Consider the following 16,565-nt stretch of genomic DNA (forward strand, 5'->3'; position numbering starts at 1 on the left):
CTTAATCATCGGATCATTTAGGTTGGAAAAGATCTTTAAGATCATTGAGTCCAACCGTAAACATACACAGTTGAATTGCTGAGAGGCTCTTTGCCTCTTCTGTCTCCAAACCCTCTGGTATTTAGGTGACGTTTTTGCAAAGAGATGTAATACATGCCTGTCTGCACCACAATGACATGGTCTAATGTTAAATAATAACTTAAAACATGGGGGGTTTTAAATTAAAAAAAAAAATCAAGCCCTTTGCACAGTGCTGCCCTGAGGTCACGCTGTGGGGCAGAGAGCTCTGGTCTCACCTGCGGGCTGGTTGAGGGGGTGTGAATGAGCCCAGGTCTCAGCGGGCTGCAGGGCTCCTGGACCACAAATTCATGCCACACAGTGACAGGAGGCTCCACATGCCCATGAGAAGATCCTGACTCCCTAGAGACTGTCACAAGGTGATGCAGTGCCACCAAGGTGTCCGAGTCTGCCCCTCACCCCCTGAACCTCTTGCCGGCCAGGCAGGGAGAGCCCACGAGCATCTTCAGCCGGGGCAGGACACTAACCACAGTAAAAGTCACTGTCTTAAAAAATCCAAAGTACTGATTTTTTCAGCAGGGCACCTGGGAGGGGGCATGTGTCCCCAAAAGGTTGTGGGAGCAATTGGCTCTGAAGTCCGGGGACACTGTCCTCATGACGCTCATGAGCGGGCAGGCAGCCAGGCTGTCACTCCAGCCAGGGCTTGGAGGTTTCCCACCCACTGTACAGCAACCTGTCCCCAGCTGGGGAGGGGGACCAGACCACTTGCTCACTGAATTGTCCAGCTGAGGAGGCCAAGACAAACACCCATGGGTTTCACTTCAGCCGGTAAAGCTGCCTGGGTGAGAGGAGCAGGGGCTGGGAAGTGAGAGGCTGCAGAGGCATTCTGTGGGGAAGCCAAGCAGGACCAGCGACGGATGGAAGGTGTCATTTTCTTTGCATCCAGGGGCTGTTTTGCACAGGTATAAAGTGCTGGTGCTGCACAAGGTGATTAGGAGCCGCAATTTACAGGCTGAGGGAGGCAGGATCCAGTGCCTGGGAACCCTCTGAAGCTGTCTGGCACTGCCGTCTTACACCTGTGCCTCTCAGCAGTACTGGAGTTACAAGCTTCCCTGTCTTCTACGCGCTTCAAGGCTTAATTAAGGTTTGAGAAGCAATTTACAGAGGAAAAGCACAAACATGTAACAATCCCAATGAACAGGTCAGTCAGGAAGAGGCCTGACCCATAATGATGCTTTGCTGGATGTTTTCTGCTGGTACTCGTGTTAGAGCACACGTTTCTGTTGCACGGGGCTCCGCGCAGGGGCAGGCTGCCTGCCTGCAGCACTGCCCTGGTCTGCCCCTGCGAACGCAGCTGGGCTGAAATGGGTGTCTGCCATCGTCCAGCTCCTGCGTGCTGCTGTGTAGCAACAGGACAAAATCCACAGCAAATTTTTTCCCCACTGCCTGCGATGCCAGACTTCAGCAGAGGTGGTGTATTTTTGTTCACATGATACATTGCAAAGGAGCTGTAGGGACAAGTGATCCCAAAACATCTGAGCATTTTTAGTGCTCTGTGAGAGTAGAACCAAATCTGTGGGGAGAGTTAAGACCCTCATTAATCTTGGGAAATATGTGCAGCATTGCCAAAGAGACCAAACAAAATCATGTGAAATCAAACTGCTATTCAGTGTCTTAGGATTTCTACATCCTTCTTCCTTCACTTCATAAACTGCAGAACAGTTCCTCACAGATATCCAGAATATTTATTAGCATTCAAAATAATAAATAACACCTTCCTTGGGCCCCTGGGCCCATTTTTCCCTGCCAGTGCCACCCTAGAAGCCATACATCAGCAGGGCAATGGTAGTGCGATGATGTACGATGTTGATACATCACCCAAGCTCTGGCACCCTGATGCAGTGCTCCATGCAGGGCTATCGCTCCCGTTATAGATGGCTGGCTGGTGGTGCAGCCCTGACCATTACGAATGAGTCGGGTGGATCCTAAATTTTAATGGATTTTTCATGAAAAAGTAACTGGACGGTTTACGGGAGGGCAGGCAGATACTGGTGGGTGAGAAAGCTCCGAGGAGCTTTAACAAAACCAGTTTCCACATCTGGTAACTAGTTTGAACTCAGACAAGTAGATAATGGCCAGGCTGGGCAATCCACTGAGCAGCCGTGGGATGAAAGGGTCTTGCAGTCTTTCCCCAGTTGCCAGGCATGGGTGCAAATGTCATGGCCAAGCTCCTTTGCACTCTCCCAGCAGAAGGGCCAATGATGCTATTAGGGATGTTGGCAGGACACAAAGTAAGAGAATTCTACTTCTTCATCCCATAATTATTCTGTATTGTTCTGAGAATAACTGGAGGATTCACAGCTCCCCAGCTGGGCTATCAGACCAGCACATTTCATATGTACTCACCAGGCAGTGCCCAAAACATGATTTTTCAGCCTTGAAGCAGAACAATGGCACAGGATATTTGTTAAAAACAAGAGGATGTGTTCTGATTAGCTTTGGTATGTTTCTGACAAAATTCCTTCTAGTTGCAGTGGCAAAGATAAGGAAAAGCCTGGATTCCTTTCTCAGCTGATAACTACTGTCTTCAGAAAGACACCGGGAGGGGTGGGTAGCCCAGGTGCTCTCACGAGGCGCACGCTCCCCTCCTTCACCCTGTGCTGGCATTTGGGATTCTCCCTCCATCATTGCAAAGGCATTTGTCTCCCAGGAAGCTTTGGGAATCATGACACCAGAAGTTAGACAGCTACAGCAACAACTCCTGGAAAATATCTCAGCGGTTAAAAAGTGCCCATTGGGAATCTTGGCCTCCTTTCTAACCCAGAAAGGTCCCTGAACAAAGTGCCAGCAGGTGATGGGGGCTCTGCAGTAACTGGGGTCTCTACTCCCTCTGCAAATAAATTGTCATTCCTCCTGTTGTCATCAGCAGAACATGACCCGATGTTAATTGTCCTTTGTCTTTTATGTGATGAAATCCACTTCCCTTTCTCCCTTCAAAAAATAGTCGCTAAAAGTCCTAAACAAAACCAGAAAGATCCAGCTCAGCTTTTGGGCTCTTTGGCTGGGGAGGTGTGCTGCGCAGGCAGGTGCGTAGAGAAGATCCTGGCTGCACCAGGCTGCCCCATATCCAGGACGATCAGAGGTTTGAGATCATGCCTGATTCATCCACTGTGCTGAGTTTTGGTGCAGTTTGCAGAGGATTATACTAAATTATGATGATGTGCTTCTTGTTCTTCGAGTCTGTGAGCATTTGAGCAAAGACACCAGAGTTTAAGCAACAGTGGATGTGCCACACTTGGGAAGTACATTGGTTTATGGCAAGAAACATAAATGGTCTGTGGATATAAAGACTAAGACGGAAATTTGGTGAATGTGATGTGTTGCCATCCCTAATGTGCTTACTGACTGTGTACAGATGTTGGCATGCTGGTTCCAAGAGCGGCTTTCTTCCTTTATTCAGCAATGCAGAAGTGCAGGCATTTGCATGATATTCCTCTTGCCTAATTAGATGCCTTCATTTACCACCCTCTAGGCTCCAAGTTTTTATCATTGTGCTCAAAATTTAATAATTTATCAGTGGCACTAAGTTGGTGTGATGTGGTGGTGAGATCCAGTTTGGTGTATCTGTGGTGTGCACATGGAATGTAGAGGAGCTGAATAAAAGAGAGCAGGAGCAGATAATCAGAGTCTGGGGTTTGGGTTTGGTTTTTTAAGTGTGTTAATGACATTGTCATCCTTAATTAAAGATTAGCTTTAACCAGCACCTGCCCACAGCAGCTGTGCTACCTCAGAAGCTGGACTGATGACACGGAGCTGTGGAACTGTGACAATGTGGATATTCCAGCAAAACTGGACATGTGAAGCCCCAGCTCTGCAGGCAGTGATCTGAGCTCTTGGATCACTGGAGCCCTGGGCGCTGGTCACAACGTAAGGTCCTCTTCTCTCCCACAGAGCTCACAGCCAAAGTGAAAAAACCAAACCAAACCAACCAACCAAACAAACAAAAAAGGAGGTTTTTGCTCCTGACATAACAAACTGAAGAAGAAAATGAAAATACATACCTTCCCACCACACCAACCTGCTCATGTGTGTGTGCTGTTCCAACAGCTTGCTCATGCAGCTGGGAAGCGATCAGAACAGTTTGTCCTTCCTGCTTTTGTGGTTGTTTGGTTGTTGTCTTGTTTTGTTGTTTTTTTTCTTTTTATATTGTTCACTTGTATAACACATACTCTGCAAACCCCCAGGAACAATTCTGTCTCAGCCGTCAGTCCAAGCGCTTGTGTTTCAGCAGTAAAGCAGCACGGACAGCTGTGCTCAGCAAAAGGTGCTCAGCACAGCACGGCAGAACCGGACAGAGATAAGCTGCTTCTAAATCAGTAAAGTGGTAAATGAGATGAAGTTCTCTGCGCAGCTCCTAATAATCTGTAATGATAAAACACTGAAGCTACATTTTAAAGCAAATGGTTTGTCTTTATTACTGTTTTTTTAACTAATGGCTGAGTATGAACTAAAAAAACGACAAAATTTGGGTAACTCACATTTCAGGTTGTTTTGCAGAACTTGGAGAACAATTTACTGCTGAATGCATTTGAAAGCAAAAGAGTTAAAAGTTACAGACCTAACTTAAAGCTACAAAAAATAGTCTCGATGCCAACAGGTGTACAGAAACCACCAAGCCTTAATGCTGCTCTCGTTGCTGATGACTTCCAGAATGTGACCCAGCTCCCTCTGAAAGCCATGGGGCATTTCCTTGCCTCCCTGGGAGGTTCCATCTTGTTTGGTTTTTTTTAAGTTATACCTGTGGGTAATTGAGAATACTTCCTTACATGCTGCACCAGCAAGCTAATTGTTTGTTATGACATAAGCACTTCTGTTGAGTGTGGCAAACATTGTTCAATAGGCATGTCAAACCTTTTGTGTTAGACAAATTTATCCAAGCTGAGATATGCAGCATTCCCAGGCAGTCAGGATCCAGCCACACACCCTGCTCTGGCTGCAGCTGTGCAGCTGCTGCCCAGGTTGCTGGTTTAACTGCTCTCACCACCCTGCTGCCGGAGGTTACTCCTACGATCTCACAGCTCAGCTGCTCCTGGGAGCATCCCTTATCCTGCCTCAGCCCAAATGAGTAGCGTTAGCTCCAACAGTCCAAGGTGCAGATCGTTACCAGGTCAGGCCACTTCGGCTGAAATACTTGAGGGAGCAACTGAGCAGGTTGTGCTGGGCTCGGGAGCAGGATTAACCTGGAACAGGGCATGGCCGGGCAGTGTGGCGGGGAGCTGGGAGGCATAAAGCCATCTGCCACCTCGGATACATTATCTCCTGGCTGTGTGAGCCGACGCCAAGGCTGGGCTTTGCCAGCCATCACGTTCATTCTAGGACACCTAACGCCACATCGAAAGGGCCAAGACTACACGATGCAATGTGCTGACCTGGCACAAACTCCACTGATACAAATTTGTTCTGAAGTTTAGCAGAGAGGTGAGTTTGCCCCAGCAGACCTTACGCAGATCAGGTTGTCCCCTGCCTTCCAGCCGCCGGCAGGAGCCAAAGGGCAGCGTAAGCACAGGCAGTGTGTGCTGAACCCACACGGTGTGTCTCTGCCGTCATCTGATCCAGAGCACATCGACAAGGCGGGTGATCCACTGTACGCAGAGCTGGTACTTGCCTGGAAGCTGGTTTAAAAACCAGTAATCTGGGTGTGCTGACATTCTCTAATTATTGAAAGCTGAACCAAAGACAATCTGCTCCCGCCTCTCTAATGGAGACAAACTGTTTTACACAGAACCTGTGTAGTTTGGAGACTTTATATACCCGCCAGCCCCCTTGTCCATGCAGATCCTAAGTGTCATTGTAAGGTTCAGATCTCGGAAGTTTCCTAGACTAAAATTTCAGATGAGAAGTGTTTTTTTCCAAGCCTTCACTATTTTTACTTTAGAAATGTACTTGTCTTTGGATTGATTTGTTTGAGAGCATGCTGCACCAGCTGATGTTCAAAAGGTTTTTCCCCTGTAAAGACTTGAGGCCAGAGGTTTAGGAAAAACATATTTTTGAAGTGAAAGATTGTACTTTGTAAGCTTGAATAAATGGTTGGATGTGCAGCCAGTACAGAACTTTAAACAGTTGGAGATTTAATCACTACATTAATAAAAATATGAAACCCCAAGAAAGTGACTAATATGAATCTTATAATTTAATTTTCTGCAGTGTATTAGTGAGCAAATAACTGTTAAAGCAAAAAATGAGGGTTCATCCAGAAATGTGCACAGTACAAATTATTCAATCTTGTAAAAAGCTTAGATGCTTGGAAAGAAAGGAGAGTGTGCATCATAGATTTGTGGAAATAACAAATAGCTCCTTTACTAAAAAGCAATCATCTGCATAATAAAACATTAACAGATATTTTAAGTTGCAGTCATTGCCTGTATAATGAAAACTGTAAGACGATAATGAATTTTCTATCCTCACGCGGTTTATACACAGCATTTAATTTCCTTATTTCCACTCCTCAAGTTACGTTCCCTGTTCTAAATAATTTCTTTTTCGTTTCTAGTCCAGACTAACCGTTCTTCCCTTTGGAAGACAGAACATATCTAGTCCATCTGAAATCTGCTTTACTTTGTTTTGCCAGTCACCCTGTCAGAGACATCCCTGATAATGGAGCGATGCTCGGCTGCGTGCCCATAGCACAACTGCTGGCCCACATCAGTCATTTCTGTTTTCACAGGACATTGTGAGATGCAGGCACAAAGGTATAACAGCATGATTTTTTTCTGGCATTTTTGTCACCTGCTCTCTGTTGACAAGTGCCACCACGCTCCTGAGGTCCTTCCCTGTGCCAGGTGCGCTGGCTCCGTGGGATGGCGATGTTTGGTGTTCGTGGTGGGGGCTGCACCTGGTGCTGTGGCCAGGGGGCTGCAGCTGGGGCTTTGCTGAGCCGCTGCCTTGGCGGGGCCTCTCCTGGGCACACATGGGGACCCAGGGACCCGCTGCGTCGTTTCTTCACAGGTAACCGGCAGCAGGATGGGAGGTCTCAAGTTGTGTTGGAGGGGTTAGACGGGGTATTAGGAAAAATTCCTTCCCCGCAAGGGTTGTGCAGCCCTGGAACAGGCTGCCCAGGGGGTGCTGGAGTCACTGTCCCTGGGGTGTTCAAACAACACACAGGTGTGGCGCTTAGGGACATGGTTAGTGGTGGCCTTGGCAGCGCTGGGTTAACAGTCAGACTCGATCTTAAAGGTCGTTCCTGACCCACATGGTTTGGTGACTTTGAGACAGGGGAAATGCCGTGGCTGTTCCCCACGGACACGGTGGGAGATCGAAGCCCCCCAAAGCTGGTGTGGTGCCAGGAGGGATGTCCCGTGCCTGTGCTGGCCCTGCAGCACGGGCAGCCCAGCCCCGCTCGGGAGAGCCCTGGCATCCCCCCAGGCTGCCTTGCCTCGGCTGGCTGGGCACAGGAGAGGGACAGCTGGTGGGGACAGCCTGGGGGTGACAGGAGGGGACATCAGGTGGTGACAGCCTGGGGGTGACAGGACATGGGGCGGTGATGGGCGCAGGACTGTTGGGAGAGATACCACAGGCCCAGGGGCTGATGGGAGGCGACACTGGGTGGTGAAGGCCCCCGGGGGGTGACGGGTGACATCACAGACCAAGTGGGTGGGTGGCAGGAGACCGGGCAGTGACAGCCAGGGGGTGACAGGACACCAGGCAGTAGCAGGCCTAGGGGTGACAGGAAGGACGCCACAGGCCCGGCGGGTGACAGGAGGGACGCTGGGCAGTGACAGGCCTCAGGGTGACACGAGGGACACCACAGGCCCAGAAGGTGATGGGACACCGAGCAGGGACAGCCTGAGGGGTGACGGGAGGGATACCGGGTGGTGACAGCGCGGGGGTGACCGCTGGGACCACAGGCGGTGCCAGCCAGGGGGACAGAGGCCACCGCGGAGGCCGGTAACGGCTGTTCCCCAGGGCGCGCGGGGCCGCCGAGGCAGAGTGGGCGGGGCCGCCGCGCGCCCACGTGACGCGGGCTTTTGTCATACTGCGCTGGGTCACGTGCGGCGCGGCGGGTGGGCGTGGTGCGCCGTTGCGCTTGCGCAGTAACGCGCTCGCGGCGGCCCGTGCGGTTGGCGGCCGGGAAACCCCTCGGCGGCAGGCTGAGGCGGGGGTGCCCGAGTCGCCATCGCCAGCTGCGGGGCCTGCCGGCGCTGCCTGCCAGCGGGCGAGCAGAGCCTGAGCCGGGGCCGCGGGGGCCTCTCCCCTTCAGCCCGCGCTGCCAGGAGTGGGACGGGCGCCGCCGCCGCCCAGGGCGATCGCAGAGAGCCGCGGACCGGAGTCGTTGCGGGGGCGGCGGCCGGGGCCTCGCACCGCCGCTGCGATGGAGCCCTGAGGCCTCCCCCCCGCCGAGTCTGCCTGAGGCCGCGGGGCCTGGCCATGGCTGACTGCCGCGGCCTCTGAGCGCCGCCGGCCCGTCCGAGCTCGGTCCGCGCCGCTCGCCCCGGCCCCTCGGCGGGCCCTCACCCGGCGCGGAGGCCGCAGGGCCGTCCGCCGCGGTAGGCGCCGGCGCGCAGCGGGCACCGCCTGGCCCCGACCATGTCGTGCGTCCATTACAAGTTCTCCTCAAAGCTCAACTATGATACGGTCACCTTCGACGGCCTCCACATCTCCCTGTGCGACCTCAAGCGCCAAATCATGGGCCGCGAGAAGCTGAAGGCGGCCGACTGCGACCTGCAGATCACCAACGCCCAGACCAAAGAAGGTGCGTGGGGCGGCGGGGGCGGCCCCGCAGGGGGCCGGGGGCTGCGGGGGCCGCGCCGCGCTCTTTGTGGCTCTTTGTGGCTCGGCCCCGCGGGGCGTGAGTCAGCCGGGGCCCGGTCCGAGGCCTGCGGCGGCCCGGGCGGGGAGCGGCGCCGGGCGTTAAGCGGGGCGCGGGGCGGTGATGGCGCTGGGCCGCGGTCGGTTGCCGTGGCTCGTGCTGGGCCTCGCAGCGCTGCTCTTTTGTCGTTGCTGTTGTGACAACGTCCGTCTCAGGCGCGCAGCTAGGCGTAGAGGGATACGTGGTTGAGGTGCGACTTGTAGGGCTTACAAAAGTTTTGGGTGCCTGGATTTCTAGGTAAATTGCTAAGGAAATGTGGGAGGATAGCTTACAGTAACAAACTTGCCAGATTTCTTTGAATTCTGGCGGAGAAAGCTGGAAGTGATGGAAATAGAACAGATGGTTAACTTCCAGAAACAGGTGGGTTTGGTGACTCTGATTTTGTCTTCAGCTTATTTTGCCCACTTCATTGGGAAACCGGTTTTGTGTCCGTTGCAGAAACTGCCCACTAACATCATTTCGGATCCAGACTGTATCTGTGAGTTCTAATCTATGCAGAGCCTACAAAGCCGTGTTGCACATGGAATTCTCTGTATTTAAATTATACTTCGGAATTTCTTGTAACTTCTTTTCTACACCAAAGGCATTGTCATTGAGATGCGATTGAGCGTCATTTCATCATTCATTTCTAACTTTTTATTTTCCCCCTGGCAGTACATGTTAACCATAACCTGGCAGTACTGAAGTTTTATGGCAGAAAGTTCATGATTAATGTATATAAAGAAATGTTGTTAGTAAAGTCATAAATTAGTTTAATAAATGGTGATTGATTCTCAGAGATAATGGTTTTGTATTAGTATGATATTTCAGTTTGGTAATCTGCCATCTTGATAAGTTTGAATGCGATTAAAGGCTTCAGGTTTTAACTTTTCAGAAATAGAGTTGTAAAGCGTTTCAGTTTTTAAACATTAAAATTCATTTTATCCTGTGGTTTGGTGACACTCTGCAACAGTCTTCTCTTTAAAATGTGTACTACTGGTTCTTGTCTCTTCCTCCTTCATGTATTAAAACTTAAGTAGAGTGATTCGTACGTTTTGGTGGCTGTAACTTCAGCCCTAGCCTTTAAAGTGGTTGGACCTAAAGCTTGTCGTTTATCTGCAGATATTTAAACTATTTTCAGAAGGGTATCTGTGAAGAAACTTAAAAGCACAGTGTTAGGGATCTTAGGGATGCCACTGGATAGCATGATGTATGTAGGTGGAGATACATCTCAGAAGTCTTGAATTTTTCTAGTATTATTGAATAAAATTGTCTGGAGCTTTTGAAAAATACTTAATTTGCTTTAAGGGCTTTGCTGCGGAAGGGTCTCTGAACTTGGTTTTCAGTTGCTAATGGACTTTCAGCCTCACAAATGCTAGCTGGCTGGATGGCCAACTGGCTGACATCAAACCTGTAATAAGATGGGTCTATGTAAAACAGCCTTTAAAACCAGAATGTTGGATGGTAATAAACTGTGATGGAGTCCAGTTATTATCACCAGAAAGAAAAATGTTTTGAAGTAGGCCAAATGTAGGCCAAACATGTGGATTCTGTTTTAGCAGGTGAGGAACACAAGGCAAATGTTTTAGAAGAAAAAAATCATGCTTATAAATGTGTTGCCCCATAAAGTGTTACTCCAGTATGCATGATAGTTTTACCAGGTGTGCTGCCTTGTTTTCGTATGTGAACAGAATTCAGTGAAGGAAAAACATTTGCTTCACTAGATTATGCTAAATGTGGTGTTGCCTAAAGGTGAAGTTAAAGAAGGGATATCTATACTTTAAAGAGCATCGTGCCTGTTTAACAGGGCCAAGATCAACCTTCTCTAGGTAGGTAGTGTTGCAGTTTGACCTTTGTAAAATCAGTATGAAATTTTAAATTGTATTTTACTGATTCAGATGCTTACCGAAGCTTTAGTAAGGGTGTCTTCCATGTGGAAATACAAAAATCCCCCAGTGGTTTGCATAGCGAAGCTAGAGAACATAAAACATGTGTGCCAGTTTTTTTGTTCAGGAGATGCTTAAACTGACCTTCAGAAGATAAAGGAATAAACTAGACCAGGATACTCTGCCTACATGGGATGTTTGGAATTCTTACATATGGACATAAACTATTCATTTTTCGTAACTTTGTGCAGGAGTCTTGACTAAATGTTAAAATTGTCTTGGAAAGAAAAAGTGTACCTTGAGTGAGGATGGCCTACTTGTTCAGATTTTTCAGAGTACTCTAAGCTCTTACAGTTCAGTAACTTATTTTTCATAACGGGAAGCTAGTAGCAGGAGCAGTGCTAATACAGGCTAAAAGTAAAAAGGATTTTAAATACCAGTGGGGAAAAAAATAAGATGAACTCTTTTAAGATGCTGGGAAGGCAGACTGGGTGGTTGGGACTTCTTTTAAAAAGGCAGGTGGGTGTGTGCCCTCTTCCATGTTTACTATAGAGGCAAGTTCTATAAAGTCAGAATTCCCTTCAAAAAGCCTGTACTGAAGAATGGTGCATTTAAACTTGCATCCTTTTAATTTGATCTTGAATGCCTTGAGCTGTCTTTTATAATGGGTGTTCTCACAATATTGTGGAAGACCTGTGAGCTCAAGAAGTGAGGTTTCTTGAGTGCGCTTTCCTGCCCTGTAATGTTCTGACTCAAAATGTGCGGAGAACGTGCTGTTCTGCTCATCAGGAAAATACAAAAAAAAAAAAAAAAAAACCAAAAAATGGGGCTCTGAACTGGCCTTGGATTAAGAGTTTTAAGGAAGAGTAGTGCTCTTGTAAGACTGTCTCAAACTCATAACTTGCTTGAGTTCAGCGTTGCAGCCTACACTTGACTGTTTCAGTAATGCCATGATGTGCTGCTAAGTGAATTAAATCATTTGGCCTCACAGCTGATGTCTGTCTACTGGAATGTCTTCAACACTGTGCAAATAGCATTTTAGAGAAGACTTCTAAACAACTTTTAAACCTTGCCCTTTGCTGTGCTGTTTTGTGTTGCAATGCAGGGGATTACTTTGGTTATACCTCAGAGTGCAATTAAATCTTGGGCTGCCATGCAGCGTTAAGTTGAGCTTTCAGAAAGGCTGTGGAGTTCCCAGTGTCCCTGGTTGAGCTGAGGATAAGCTGTGCATCCGTTCAAAACACATGAAGTTAGTGGAGCTCATGTGCTGCCTGTCTGGGGGTCAGCTGCTTTGGCTCTGTCACCAGCTGGTTTGGGACCTCTTGGGGTTGTGCTGTCTGCTGGGTTTGTGTCCCTTGGCCAGGTGCTGTGGGTGGATTCAGTTTGGTTCATTACCATGCTGTCTCCAGTGTTGCTTTTGCTTTCCCAGTTAAACACTGAAAGGACAGGCAGCACCGGTAAGGCATTAAGGCATCGGGTGGTCTATAATCAGATTAATGATTGAAAGTATGGTAGATCTTATTAACTCATTCTTTCAAAGCAATATAGGTGCTCTTTTGGAGCACAGTACTGTATGATAATAATGCAAATGAAAGTTCCGTGAACCGTTTGGCCTACTAAACTAGTTCATTCAAGAAATGATGATACACCAGTCATGGTGAGATCCAAAAAATGATGCTATGCCAGTCATAGATGAGATCATTGATGCCTATTCTGGTGGAAGGTGAAAATCACAAATAGTCCAGCCTATTAATTGGGACATTTTGAGGCAGTGCGTTCAATGCCAGCTACATAGATGGTTGGTTTGTTGCAAAGTGTGCAAGTGGTGTTGATTAGAACAGAGTGAAAAATTATGTAATGACAGAGCATAATTTTAAGCACTAGAGAGAAAATATGTGCTTGGGAGTTACCCTGTATTCTGGTAGAGACAGTCTGGTGTGTTAGCAGTCATTCTCATCTCTTACTCTGCAGGTCATCTGCCAGTAGCATAATAGTTGATTAGCAAGGCATCTTAAGCCTGATAAAGGCTTTTCTTTATAATTTCCCCTATAGACTTGCCTTCTGATGACTTCTGTTCTGATGAGCTTCTGTGCTTTTTCTGCATGAAGATACTTCTTTGGACCATGCTCAGAGAGATGTTTTTGCAATGCTGTCAGACTCAAAATGGTGGATTAAAGCAGGCCATAACATAAAGCAGGAGCCTTTTTTCAGTAGCTTGTTTATAACATACATATGACAGATTATTAAAACTAGCAGATTTTCAGAATTATAGGTAAACTTAAAAGTGGGATTTTTAAATTGTGCTTGAAATGGAAAGCAGTATAGACTTCAGAGGATAACCTGAGCTCTTTGTACCTGTTTTGCAGGAAGAAGGTTTGGACACTATGCAGTTGTTGATTTAAGATTTCTAAGTCAGTGTGAGGCAGTAGTCAAAGTAGCAATTGTTTAACTAGTCTGCCTCCTTTGGTTCCTTGAAACACTTCTTTCCTTGATTCTTTTAAGCATGTTATTTTCTTGTAGAAATAGCAAGTTTGACTGTTATGTCTCTTCTGCTCTGGACTTTAATACAGCATCCACATCTTCCTTTGCTTTTGAAGGTGTTCCGAGTTAATTGAATCCTTATTTTTAATCACAGTTCAGATTGATAAGAGCCCGGTGGCCACTTCTGGCCATCACTGGCAGCAAAACAAGTTTTGTGCTGTAAGGGAGTAGGAATCAAGAATGTTGTTACCTTCAACCGTCACTGCTTTGTTGAATGTTTCTATTCAAACTCTGCTTGGACAAGTGTGAAAAGTAGTCTTGTTGATGGTGGTGTCACTGCTCACTTTGCAAATGTGGAGTCATGTGGTGAGGCAGAGTGACACTGCTTTGCAGGTCCTGGTAGTTGCCAGGTCTCTGCTAGGGAATATTGCTGCCCACTGGGAGCAGGTTCTTGCCTGGAGGTGGCAGTTGAGTCTGAGAGCTCTTAGACTAAGCTGGCATCTGTTAAATTCAGATTTAGCAAACAAGAATTTTCAGGAACTTCAGGAATAGTGCTCCAGCTCTCTTCGTTTCCTATTTACAAAAAAAGTTAACTTTTCAGTCTACACTGTTTGACTTTACCTTTAATAACATCTCATCACCAAAATGAGTTCAAATAATTGAGATGGAAAAGAAATGTATTTAAAGCCAGCTGGTATCAGTTCCCTTCACAGAGCTAACTCAGCAGTGTACTCTGCTGTACATAAACACTCACACAAATTCCCTGAGATGGTGACCAAGCTAGTGGGATACTTCTGAGTACGAAATCTGAATATGTGCTGTGATAAGTGTCCTATACAAATAAAGCTTTTACTTCACCAATCTATTGTCATTATTCAGTTGATTCATTTTAATGTGTACTGATTGACTTTTAAGGTGAATTCATTTTTATATCAGTCTGTTATTAGATGGCTGGAGCTCTCTTCACTGTGCACTTAACAAGTGGACTGGACATTCATATATCTATATATGCATACATGTAAGGATAGGCTGTTCAGAAGGCACACAGTGCTTTCTTCTAGTGGTCAACGAATTGTCACAAAATACTAAAAGAGGATTATTCTTCTTTTTGCATCATACACCTGTTGTGGATGTTCAAATAGACCTCTGCAGGCTTGCATAATTTGTGAACAAATGCATTGGTCGCTGTCTGTCTATATACAGGCTCTTCCTAGGAGAGGTGTTGCCACTTGCAATCTTTTGCAGAACTACCACAATCCTGAGTTTGGCACAGGCATAGCAAACTCCTGCCTTTTTGTGGAGCCATCGTGGCTTATCTTATATCTCTGAAATCTCAGGCCAATGGTCTGTGTTCTGGACCAGCAAGGGTACTCTGTGTGACTGTTCAGCAAGTAGAAGCAGCTGCTTTGGGCTTCTAGAGCTGCAGCTGGCATGATCTCCCAGTTGTTTGCCTGGGCGTCAGTTCTATTTGAGCACATTCTCCATCAAAGCATCCCAGTGCAGGTCTTTCCTGACAGGTGGCTGTGTAAGGGTTAGATTGTTCTTTTGAGAAGAGCTCTAGGGGTTGGTTTCAGGGCATATGACTTTTGTAAAAGCTTCTGTTTTCATCTTTAGTAGTCCTTTCTCCTACAGCATTAAACTATTGTGAAGTCCAGCGGAAGCTTGCTGTTTGCTTCCCTAGGGGGTAAGATCAAGAATCTGTTTCAGCTAAATGATTTCTTGGTTTTCTGAAGCAGCATTCTATCATTTGGAAATAAAAGTAAAACTTTCATTTCATTGTTGAAATGATGTCTTTGGTAGGTATGCAAGTCTAAGGGAGGTTCCTGCCTGTAGGAAAAATATACTGAAAAATGGAGCATAAATTGTGAAATATTCATATTTTGTGTGTGATCACTGGGCTCTGACAGAGCTTGACTAGATAGATATACAGCATCTTTAGTTTTCAGACCATCGTTCTGATTCAGTCTACAAAGGTAAGGGCTTTTAATATTTAAAACCATAGGCAGATTACAGGGAATGGCTGCTGATAGTGCTTTAAAATATTTAGGCCTATCCAGCTTGTATACGTGCAATATAAAAACCATTCTCATGGAGAGATCTTCGCATTTTAAGCTTACTCAGTCAAAGTATCTCAGGTAGTTGTTTTTTTGTTTGGGCCTTATGTAAAAGGTCAGAAGGCTTTTCTCTTCTTCAGACTCCTAACTGTGGTGTAAGCCAAGGCAAAACATGGGTAGCTTCAGGCACATGCTGTTTTCTAAAGGCCTTTAAAAAAATGCTGCCTTCCTAAGTAGTTTTGTTTGAGTGTCTCTGCTGTGCAGAAAGTGAATAGAAAGAATTCATGGCTCTAGGTGATTAGCTTAAGGGGGGGAGATACCACCTTAGCTTGAGCCAATTCTGCCCTGCTTGTGAAAGCAAGCCCAAAAACCCTCCCAAATCTGTGATCCAAATTCTAGCACTACCAGTTTTGTTTGCATTTAAATGTAAAGCACAGAGCAGCTGAGAAATGTGGTGCCTGATGGATTAAGCTCCAAGAAAAAGAGATGGCAGACTCTCTTCTGTATTGTCAGTCTTGAGCACTAGCAGCATAGGTGAATCTTTCTAAGTTAACAGCTATGAAAGCAACGGTGCATAGTTTTTGTGCTTTAGCAAAGTGCCTGCTTTGTTGCAGGGAAAGCTAGTCAGAGTTCAGAATCTGGTTTATGCACATGAGACTTTGCTGTAGCTTGTTCTTCAGAGATCTATTGGTTTTGTAGCCTAACAGAAGCAACTTAAGGTAGGTCAGGAAAGAATCTCGTGTGTTAGCAGACTCTCTTTTAGTGAGCTTTGAGACCATTTTGCTGTTGACATTCAAACTATTTAAAAAAAAAATTTACAAGATTTTGCTGCTTGTGTTTGATTATTGAACCTGAAGTAATGTGTTGAGACAACAAAAGTGCGGTTACATACAAAATTTTGCTTTTAGATTTCTAAAGGGATTCTCAGAAGTACTATGTAATTACATATTAATATCCATTCTTAGAAATTGACTAACTTTTTCTTGTATTTGTATTGTTTTCAGAATACACAGATGATAACGCCTTGATTCCCAAGAACTCATCGGTAATTGTTAGAAGAATCCCTATCGGAGGAGTTAAAGCTACCAGCAAAACATATGTTATGTAAGTATCCATAAAGCATTGTATTCTTTGTGAGGGGTTTCAGTGTATTAACTTTTAAAATTTGTATTATCTTACAGAGACATGAAAATTGTACCTTTCTTGTTAAAGCTGCTGTTAATTTTTGTTGTCGTGGGGTAGATTTTAATCTGTCTGTCCCAGAGGAGACTTACATTTTTT

At 46.4% G+C, this 16,565-nt stretch overlaps 1 protein-coding gene across 6 annotated transcripts in view; it reads left to right on the top strand.

Moving 5' to 3' along the window:
• Positions 1–8,128: 8,128 nt before the first annotated feature.
• RBBP6 (RB binding protein 6, ubiquitin ligase) overlaps positions 8,129–16,565 on the top strand; it is a 32,009-nt gene continuing 23,572 nt past the window's right edge. For all 6 annotated transcript variants that reach the window (XM_040589497.1, XM_040589501.1, XM_040589499.1 and 3 more), the window contains exons 1-2: positions 8,129–8,767; positions 16,289–16,388. In XM_040589497.1, coding sequence (XP_040445431.1) covers positions 8,602–8,767; positions 16,289–16,388 — 266 coding nt within the window. In that variant the 5' untranslated portion in view covers positions 8,129–8,601. The remainder of the gene's footprint in view (positions 8,768–16,288; positions 16,389–16,565) is intronic.

Source organism: Falco naumanni, chromosome 4, assembly GCF_017639655.2.
Source record: "Falco naumanni isolate bFalNau1 chromosome 4, bFalNau1.pat, whole genome shotgun sequence".
Classification (NCBI taxonomy): Eukaryota; Metazoa; Chordata; class Aves; order Falconiformes; family Falconidae; genus Falco; species Falco naumanni.